At 43.9% G+C, this 11,052-nt stretch overlaps 1 protein-coding gene across 1 annotated transcript; it reads right to left on the bottom strand.

Moving 5' to 3' along the window:
- Nucleotides 1-4,034: 4,034 nt before the first annotated feature.
- On the bottom strand, nucleotides 4,035-10,660 carry c26h15orf40 (chromosome 26 C15orf40 homolog). The gene is made up of 4 exons (XM_078530205.1): nucleotides 10,309-10,660; nucleotides 7,909-8,038; nucleotides 7,312-7,439; nucleotides 4,035-6,104 (listed from the first exon to the last, which is right to left on the bottom strand). Exons 1-4 carry the CDS (start codon nucleotides 10,657-10,659, stop codon nucleotides 6,009-6,011), a joined length of 705 nt encoding a protein of 234 aa, XP_078386331.1. The 5' UTR covers nucleotide 10,660; the 3' UTR covers nucleotides 4,035-6,008.
- Nucleotides 10,661-11,052: the final 392 nt, after the last annotated feature.

Raw genomic sequence — 11,052 nt, 5'->3', positions numbered from 1 at the left:
CTCTCGCATACTTGTCTAGCTACTCTTTAAATTTTGTTTTATCATTCATGGGATGTGGGCTTCACTGGCTGGGCCAGCATTTATTGCCCATCCCTAGTTGCCCTTGAGAAGGTGGTGGTGAGCTGTCTTCTTGAACCGCTGCAGCCCATGTGGTGCAGGTACACCCACAGTGCTGTTAGGGAGGGAGTTCCAGGATTTTGACCCAGCGACGGTGAAGGAACGGTGATATATTTCCAAGCCAGGATGGTGAGTGACTTGGAGGGGAACTTCCAGGTGGTGGTGTTCCCAACTATCTGCCGCCCTTGTCCTTCTAGATGGTAGTTGTTGTAGGTTTGTAAGGTGCCGTCGAAGGAGCCTTGGTCAATTGCTGCAGTGCATCTTGTAGATGATACACACTGCTGCTACTGTGCGTCAGTGGTGGAGGGAGTGAATGTTTGTGGATGTGGGCTGCCTTGTCATGGACGGTGTCAAGCTTCTTCAGTGTTGCGGGAACTGCACTCATCCAGTCAACTGGGGAGTATTCCATCACACTGCTGACTTGTGCCTTGTAGATGGTGGACAGGCTTTGGGGAGTCAGGAGGTGAGTTGCTTATTGCAGGATTCCTAGTCTCTGACCTGCTCTTGTAGCCACAGTATTTATATGGCTGATCCAGTTCAGTTTCTGGTCAACGGTAACCCTCAGAATGTTGATAGTGGGGGAATCAGTGATGGTATTCCCATTAAACATCAAGGGGCGATGGTTCCATTCTCTCTTGTTGGAGATGGTCATTACCTGGCACATGTGTGGCACGAATGTTACTTGCCACTTGTCAGCCCAAGCCTGGATATTGTCCAAGTCTTGCTGCATTTGGACATGGACAGCTTCAGTATCTGAGGAGTCGCGAATGGTGCTGAACATTGTGCAATCATCAGCGAACATCCCCATTTCTGACCTTATGATGGAAGGAAGATCATTGTTGAAGCAGCTAAAGGACCCTGCCCTGGGGAACTCCTGCATTGATGTCCTGGAGCTGAGATGACTAACTTCCAACAACCACAACCATCTTCCTTTGTGCTAGGTATCTAAATTATTCACTTCAAGCACTCCATAAGGTAGCAAGTTCCAAATTCTCACCACTATTGGGTAAGGTTTCTTCTGAATTTCCTGTTGGATTTCTTGGTGACTATCTTACATTGATCACCCACAAGAGGAAACATTCTATCAAAACTTCTCATAATATTAAAGGCCTCTATTAGGTCACCCCTCAGCTTTCTTTTTTTCAAGACAAAAGGTATCTAGCCTGTTCATCCTTTCCCAATATGTATATCCCCATATTTCTGGTATCACCATTGTAAATCTTCTCTGCATCCTCCCCAATTCTTTTTATAATATGGCGACCAGAACTGCATACATCAGTTTGGTCTAACCGAGATTCAGTACAGGTTTAGCATAACTTTGCTACTTTTCAATTCTATCCCTCTGGAAATAAAGCCCAGTGCTTGGTTTGTTTTTTTATGGCTTCGCTAACCTGTGACATAACTTTTAGTGATTGTGCTAGAGATTCCTTTGTTCTTCTACCAAACCTGGACTCATAGCTTCTAGTAATGTGACTACCCCACGATTCTATCATAATGTACTACCTCACATTTAACCACATAGAACTTCATTTGCCAATTATTTGCCCATTCTGCAAGTTTACTAATGTCCTTATGTAACTTGTTACGGTCCTCTTCAGTATTGACCATCCCCTCCAACTTGGTGTCATCTGCGAATTTAGAAATTGTGTTCTTGATTCCAAAGTACAAATTGTTCTGTATATTTTGAACCAGCAGCGGTCCCTTGTGGAACACAACTTCCCACCTTCTGAATAACGACCCTTTACTCCCACTCTCTGCTTTGTCTTGAAGCCAGCTAGCAATCAATTCTGCCACTTGACCCCTGACTCTATTCTCTAGCCTTATTCACTAGACTATTATGGGACATCTTATCAAAGGCCTTTTGAAAATCCTATCTCATGGAAGTATAAGAGTCAGAGAGAGTTGAGAGAAACAGCTCTCTTGGGAACCTGCAGCATTGCAGGTCCAGAGAAATGAGAGCACACAAAAGGCATGGTAAATCCAACCCAGCCAATTACCGCCCCATCAGTCTAGTCTCGATCATCAGTAAAGTAATGGAAGGGGGTCATCAACATTGCTATCGAGCGGCACTTGCTTAGCAATTGCCTGCTCACTGACATCCAGTTTGGGTTCTGCCAGGGCCACTCAGCTCCTGACCTCATTACAGCCTTGGTTCAAACGTGGACAAAAGAGCTGAACTCCTGAAGTGAGGTGAGAGTGACTGCCCTTGACATCAAGGCAGCATTTGACCGAATGTGGCATCAAGGATCCCTAGCAAAACTTGAGTCAATGGGAATCGGGGGGGGGGGAAACTCTCCGCTGGTTGGAGTCATGCCTAGCACAAAAGATGGTTGTGGTTGTTGGAGGTCAGTCATCTCAGCTCCAAGACATCACTGCAGGAGTTCCTCAGGGCAGTGTCCTCAGCCCAGCCATCTTCAGCTGCTTCATCAATGGCCTTCTGTCCATCATAAGGTCAGAAGTGGGGATGTCCGCTGATAGATTGCACATTGTTCAGCACCATTTGCGACTCCTCAGATACTGAAGCAGTCCACGTCCAAATGCAGCAAGACCTGGACAATATCCAGGCTTGGGCTGACAAGTGGCAAGTAACATTCGTGCCACACAAGTGTCAAGCAATGACCATCTCCAACAAAATAGAAACTAACCATCGCCCCTTTATGTTTAATGGCATTACCATCACTGAATCTTCCACTATCAACATCCTGTGGGTTACCATTGACCAGAAACTGAACTGGACTAGCCATATATATACTGTGGCAACAAGAGCAGGTCAGAGGCTAGGAATCGTGTGATGAGTAACTCACCTCCTGACTCCCCAAAACCTGTCCACCATCTACAAGGCACAGGTCAGGAGTGTGATTGAATACTCTCCACTTGCCTGGATGATTGCAGCTCAAACAATATTCAAGGAACTTGATACCATTCAGGACAAAGCAGCCTGCTTGATTGGCACACCAACAATTATTCACTCCCTCCACCACCAACACACAGTAGCATCAGTGTGTACTATCTACAAGATTCACTGCAGGAATTCACCAAGGCTCCTTCGACAGCACCTTCCAAACCCACGACCACTGCCACATAGGACAAAGGCAGCAGATAGATGGGACACCACCGCCTGGAAGTTCCCCTCCAGGTCACTCACCACCCTGACTTGGAAATATATTGCCGTTCCTTCACTGTCGCTGGGTCAAAATCCTGGAACTCCCTCCCTAACAGCACTGTGGGTGTACCTACACCACATGGAGTGCAGCGGTTCAAGAAGGCAGCTCACCACCACCTTCTCAAGGGAAACTAGGGATGGGCAATAAATGCTGGCCCAGCCAACAAAGCCCACATCCCATGAATGAATAAAAATGTCTACAATTCCATCATCAGGTTAAGGTCACCAGTTGCAAAGAATGTGGATTTAGTTAGTACCTTTCACAACCTCAGGATGTTGCATCATGCTTTGCAGTCAATGAAGTATTTTTGAATTGCAGACACTGCAGCCAATTTTCACACTGCAATGAAATCAGTTAATCTGTATGTTTGGTGGTGTTGGCTGAGGGATGAATGTTGGTCCAGGATGCCAGGGGTGAACTGCCTGTTCCTACTCAGTCACATTATTTCCTGTAAACTCTGGCACAACTGAGTAATTGGATTACACAGGCCATTCAGCACAACTATTACATGCTGGTGTTAATGCTCCACACAAGCCTCCTCATCATCTCACCCTATCAGCTTGTCCTTCTATTTTTTTCTCCCTCATGTGCTTATTTAGCTTCCCATTAAATAAATCTCTGCAAAGCCTAGTATGATTGACTGGCTTGTAAAGGTAAAGGGAGCTTGAGGTGCTCAAGAAAGGCTCACTCTGCAGGATAACAAGGTTCTTGCTGACTAAACACAGAACACACTCCTTACATGACAGAATACAGTTCAGGCAAAAGTCAAATATTTATTTCCATTTTGTCACACATTACAGTGAGATTAACTGGTTCATTTGTTGTCTCTGTTACTAACCCAAGGGTGACCTTTGCCTGCAGCTGTTCTGAGACATTACGAGTCTCTATGTTGCTTCGTACATCCACTGCTCTTCAACCCCTCTCTGGTTTCCTCTGTATCTGGTGCAGCAAATCAGACCACAACATCACAGCTCTCAACAACTGAGGCAAGGGTATACCTTTCGTTGCTGATATTGATTATTCTGATGGACAACCCACAAAGCCCCATCAGTGGTGTAAAGATGGTCATGGCCATGGAGGGAATGTTCAGGTCATACAGTTAACCAACCTCCAAATCCTTCCAACGTCTCTCAATATTCTCACGGGGAAGAACATGAAATTACAAAAACAACAGCCAGATATTTTTAAACTGCACTGATGAAGTTGAACTGTGCACCAATAATGACTGAGCAACTCTCAAACCTCAGTGGTTGTTCAGGCATGTATAAGGGATCAGAGGCAATAAAAATCATGCTCTTAATAAATTTAAAGAGAGATTTATTGGGGAAATTGTTTAATAAAATAAAACAAGAACAATGTAAATAAAAGCAGATGCTGGAAATCTGAAATAAAAACAGAAAATGATGGAAAAACTTAGCAGGTCTGACAGCATTTGTGGAGAGAGAAACAGAGCTAATGTTTCAAGTCCATATTACTCTTCTTCAGGTAACAATGTAAAATTTGTCACACTTAACAGTACTTGAGAGTGGGGGTGGACTGATCAGGAATTAAATCGCAGCAACAAGGAACACCCACATACAAACAACAGCAGGCAGCACACTGGCAGTGCACAATTTCTGCTACAGGAAATCTGTCATGGTCACCTTCCTTTTTTTTAAACTACATTTAGGGTTTTTTTCTTTTTGCTGGCATTTTCTAAACTTGGCTTCTATTTTTTTTTATTTTTAAAACCGCAGATAAGCGAACATTTGGGCCTGCAACGGGCAATCTGTGTACAAAGACTTTTGTGCGGATGAGAGAATTTACAAAAGAGGGACTCGCGAGTGGTGGGACTTTACTGTATTCATATTCACCAGGTCATGACATGATTAAGCGAATTTCAACAGTTCCAAGATAATCCTGCAATTTCAACCCATTTCTAATTGAGCCAAATCTTGTGACTGGTTCCCCTCGCATGGCTGCCTGGGGCTGAGCACGTTCTCAATGAATCCTATAGTTTTGTTGTCTAATCAGCTGGGCCCACTCTCAATTCCCCAACACATCAATGCTCATGGTGCAAAATACTTGAACTTATACAATGCATTATCACATTTAAAGGCTACAACAGATGACTGAAGTGCAGTAGCTTGCTACGAAGACACACTCATTGTCATTCTGCAGCAACAATCTCCCATTAATGTCAATGTGATCATCAGGCTGTTAATCTTTTGTTGGGAGAATTAGTTGAGAATAGAATATTGGCAAGGAGAGAACTCTCTACTCTTCTTATACTGCCATGGGATCATTAACATGCAGCTGAACCAGCAAATCAGGCACACAGGGTCACAGGCTAAGAATTCAACCCATGACAGAATATCCCAATGAAAATTTTGACCGTACCACATTTAAAAAAATTATGCAATGCAGACAGAATTGAGGTCCGTGTGGATGAATTTTCACACAGGATAACCCTTAGCAATGCAGGAATTAATATAGAGTCAGGAGCAGTTCCCAATCCATGTAGTTCCAAATATAAACTGACAAAAATCAGTTGAACCTGGATAGTTTGATGGCTGAATTTGATGGATCGTGCGAGAGCTATCCAAGATTCTTTGAATGCAATGACTGATGAGACACATTGTTCACAGTAATCTCATGTATACTTCTATTAAACACTGAAGTTTTAATGTAATATTCTGTTTTCAAGGGCATTGGCAAGGTTGCTCCTCCTGCCCCAAGCTTTTTGCACTAGTTTGTGGCAGCTGTGATTTTGAGTCTTTCTTGTACCTCTTCCGGGGTTAATGGGGCCAGAATCTTCACCACCTTCTCACGCGATCTGTAACCCTTCAAAAGAACAGGAGTTTGGGTATAGCATTGTGCAGGAGGAAAGGCAGGAATCACAGTCAACACTGAACATTGAACTACCAGCAACTTAACCTAATAGTACACTGAAAATACAACAAGAATCGCAATGCGTCAACCTCGAAAGCTAAAGAAAAATTAAATCAATCAAACATATGGTCACATTTAGTCATTCTCACCCATCTCCTTGCAACTGAGTGGAGACTGTGAAAATGTGTGAATGCTGGAAATGTAGAACGTGTTTACCAGTGTCTGGAGAAACAGGTGAACATTCTGGGCAGTCACCTGTCATATGGGGTGTAAGATCACTATGTGAGGGGTTGCATGCTAAAGCTGTAATGTGCCACAGTACAAGGATAAGGATATCAGCTCCCACCCACTGTTCCTTTCACAAGTGGAGGATCTGGAATGCGCTACCTGAAAGAACAGAAGCAGATTCAATCGGAACTTAAAAAGGGAATTGGATAAATACTTGAAGGGAGAAATTTGCAGGGCCACGTTGAAGGGCAGGACACTAGGACTAATTGGACACCTCCTTCAAAGAGCTGGCATGGGCATGATGGGATAAATGGCCTCCTTCTGTGTCATTATCATTCTATAATTCTAAGTGCCCAAAGTTGGCTTGTGGTGTTACAGGAATGTGGAGACCAAGTGAGGAGCAATTTTGATGCGAAAAGGAACAACATTTCACTAGTCTGGCTGACGTCACCTGGTCTTCTCTCCCTTTAGATGTTGAAGAATCCACTGCGAGTTTTTGAGTTTCTGTTTTTCCTGACTGTTTTAGTGACGTACTGGAACTTGGCCACCTGCCCAGCTTCCTGTTCAGGGTGACTTTGTGAAATGGGCAGACAACAAGATGAGAAAATAATTGTGTATATGGTGGAGAAATTCAAACAGAATTTATTTTGAAAGTAAGACTGTGTAATAAATCTGATTACATTTACTGTGTGTGAGATAGCACAATGGGCCACACAATGTAACAACATGACATTCTGTACATCATTCATCATATAGGGAACCCCACAATCTCACACTCCGAGAAAGAGATGGCAAAGGGAGCTGGTGCTTCTGCTTCACCACAAGTGGAGGAGGCCAGAAGCTGACTAAGTCATTGCAGGACACCTTCACACAGTTAGTGAGCCCCCTCAGCAGAGCCTGGATACAAACCGTCTCTGAGCTGATAACATACCTTGTCCAGGACAACTTCACTTCTCTTTAATTCGAGCACCTTGGCCAGATAGCGAACCAGTTCTGCATTCGCCTCCCCATCAGATGGGGGGGCTGCGATGGCCACGCCAACTGCCTCTCCCGACACATCTACAGGACACAAGGATAAGAATCACCATCACTGGTACTCACCCAGGGTTTTTCAGCAGACAAGAATCAGAGAAATACTGCAAGGCTTTAATATAATTGTTAGGTTCTGACAAGGTCACAAACCGCAACAACATGACTCCAACAAGCTTCAAAGATCAAATGAGCCAAATTTTGTGTTACACTATATAAAATATAAAAAGCAGTTTAGCTGCTACTCCAGCAGATTCTTTTCATATGATCCAAAATGAATGGGTTAGCTTTGCACTGTAAGTGATTAGTATGTGCTGCAAAATCAGTTTTCAACAACTAGCTGCTTGACATTATAAAGTGGTGCAGTGCTTATGGGAAATTCCTCTGATACATCCTGCCCGTGACAGTAAAGGCCAGTGTTACAGGTTCTTTTCTGCAGCTGGGATGCAGATGTGTATTGTGAATATTGGAAGCGAGTGATTTATGCCATGTTGCTTACCTGTTACAGCATTTTGTTTGGCTCCAGGTTTGGCGTGAATAGCAACCAAAACAGAACCATCCTTATCAAATTTCACAGGTCCCTGAGGTGCCAGTGCTAGTTTTGCAACGTTCTTCACTTTCATCTTATGCTAAGAAAAATTGAGACAGCTGTCACAAAGTGTGATTCCATCTGGTGGTGGAATCAGTTATGACACAGTCCTTTCAATTTGGGACAAGTGGGTTAAGACCCTGCGCTTCAAATTACAGGTATACAGACAGGTTCAAGTTGAAATTAGATATATTACATTTTATAATAGTGACAGCTGTAAGTGGACAAACAATCCTACAGTAAATTAGCAGTAGGCTTGCCACCTCATGCCAAGCCTTGTACCAAGTGCATGGCACTAGAAAAAAACATCTCCAAAATTGTGATGTACAAATTATTTCAACTATTGTGCCCTCAACATCTAGTTGGTAGTAAAAGCAAAAAACTGCGGATGCTGGAAATCCAAAACAAAAACAAAAATACCTGGAAAAACTCAGCAGGTCTGGCAGCATCTGCGGAGAGGAGCACAGTTAATGTTTCGAGTCCGAATGACCCTTCAATAGAAGGTTCTGTTGAAGGGTCATTCAGACTCGAAACGTTAACTGTGCCCCTCTCCGCAGATGCTGCCAGACCTGCTGAGTTTTTCCAGGTATTTTTGTTTTTGTTCTAGTTGGTGTAGATGTGTTTTCCTTTCAATTCTCTCTCTCTCTCTCTCTCCTTCTCTCTATGTTAGAGATTCCCTGACCCCAGTCCATTGCTGATTTCTGGTTTAGATGCTGCACAAGTAACTCCAGTTGCTCCAGGTGAAAGCTACATGTATTACAGGTGATCTGACTAGCACCACTACATGCTTTCTGAAGTAAGACTCCCAGATTGTGAGCATCATCACTTCTCAACACAAACTTAAAGGTACAGTATTATTTTACAATTACCAACATACAACATGTGGATGCTCATAAACAGCACCACTAGAAAGTAACTAAAGGTAAATTGACTTTCTTTACTGGCGGTTTCAGGAATCACATTCTAGAATTTTATTCATAATTAAGCTCATTGCCTTATGGAATAAGTCAAATTCTGTTTTACTATCACAAATCAATCTCCTGCAGCAAACAACTGAAAATCAAAACCAAATTAAGGTGAAGCAGAGTTAGAGTGCCAAGGATAATTGGACGTAAAACAGCAACTTGCTTACATAGCTCCTTAACACAGTAAAACATCCCAAGACACTTCACAGGGGCAATTATTGAACAAAATTGACAATGAGCCACATAAGCTGATATTAGGTCAGGATTCCAAAGTTTGGTCAAAGAGGTAGGTTTTAAGGAGTGTCTTAAAAGCGAAAGTAGAAAGGCGGAGAGGTTTGAGGAGGGAGTTCCAGAGTTTAGGGCCCAGGCAGCTGAAGGCACAGCCACCAATGGTGCAGCGAACGAAACTGGAGATGCTCAAGAGACTGGGATTGGAGGAATGCAGCAATCTTGGAAGGTTGGAGGTTACGGAGATAGAAAGGGAGGACGTAATGAAGGGATTTAAATACAAGGGTGAGAATTTTAAATTTGAGACATTGCTGGACTTGGTGCCAATGTAGGTCAGTGAACACAAGGGTAAAGGGTGGGGACTTGATACAAGACTCTAATTTAGGCTCTGATCTCAAAACATTCTGTCCCTAATGCTATTTCACAGAATTGTTACGGTGTAGGAGGCTATTTGGCCCATCATGTCTGCACCATCTCTGAGCATTTTAACTTAGTGCCAAACTTCTGCCTTTTCCCCATAACCCTGCACATTGGTTCTATTTAAATAATCATCCAATGCCCTCTTGAATGCCTCAATTGAACCTGCCTCCCCCACACTTCCAGGCAGTGCATTCCAAACCCTAACTACTCGCTGTGTGAAAAAGTTTTTTCTCACCTCGCATTTGCTTCTTTTGCAAAACACTTTAAAACTGTGCCCTGTGGCTCTCCATCCATTTACAAGTCCCAACAGTTTTCTCCCTATCTACTCTGTCCTGACCCCCTCATGATTTTGAAAGCTTCAATCAAGTCTCCTCTTAGCCTCCCCTGCAAGGAAAACAGTCTACGTGTTAATTATTTACCTATGATAACCTCCTGTGTCCACAGTTATAATAGAAACGCTAAATGTAAATAGTCACACTACAGCTTCGTTACTGATGAAAGGGTGTAACGGCAGTGACGTGTTTACATAAGAGATTTCCATTATAAATGAAGACAATGGTTGACCTGAATACATCAGGTTGTTAATAGACTAAAGACTGACGGTTTTACGAACATCTGTCCATCTAAATGTGGAAACTGAACCCTCAAGCCCAGTCTCCCCTCTCATTGCCCCCGCCGTCCCGCCCGGCCACGTTACCATTCGGCTTTCTGCTGAGTTTTTCGGCATGGTTCTCCCCCTGATGCCGCGGGCTGCCCTCACCCCTAGGCCCAGGCAGGGAGCAGTCAGCAGCGGCCAGCCAGCAGGAGAGAGCTGCTGGAAGCCCGGGCCTGCGCCGGCACCGGGAGCCGTTAGCGTGAGTGGAATGCACCAAAACCGAATCCTTCGCATGAAGACCAAGCCGCTCAGGGAGCGCCCGAACTCTAAGGGCCGGGTGATTAGGCGGCCCGGTCGCCAGGCAACTGGACCAGGCCCAAATTCCCAGAGTGCACAGCCCAGCCGCGCATGCGCACCTCTCACCGCCAGCTGGGGAGCAACATTAAACCTCATCCATTTAGTGTCTTTGATGTTCTCACTCATTCTAGCCGGTCAGTTCATCAACTATGCTAAAGGTCTTTATTCCCCTTCTGATCACACATTTTTTCCTGCTTTTGTTAATGCTTTTAAAACTATTACATCTCCAAATTCTTCCAGTTCTGATTGCGTGTCATGCTGAGTATTTCCAGCATTTTCTGTTTTTATATTAAAAATGGATGTTGAGTGGTGATTTGAAAGGTTTCCTCTTTCTGTGCACAAAGAATTACTTTGACTCCATTTCCATTCCTGTCAGTCAGATTTGAGACTCATCAAAATTTCAGAGGCAGAGCATGGTGTGCAGGCAGGAAAATGGAGCTAAGGCCACAATCAGAGCAGTCTCAAGGGGCCAAATGGCCTCTTCCTATT

The sequence above is a fragment of the Cetorhinus maximus genome, chromosome 26, assembly GCF_964194155.1.
Source record: "Cetorhinus maximus chromosome 26, sCetMax3.hap1.1, whole genome shotgun sequence".
NCBI lineage: Eukaryota > Metazoa > Chordata > Chondrichthyes > Lamniformes > Cetorhinidae > Cetorhinus > Cetorhinus maximus.
Note: the sequence above shows the minus strand (reverse complement) of the source record. Positions and strands in the feature narration are given on the sequence as shown.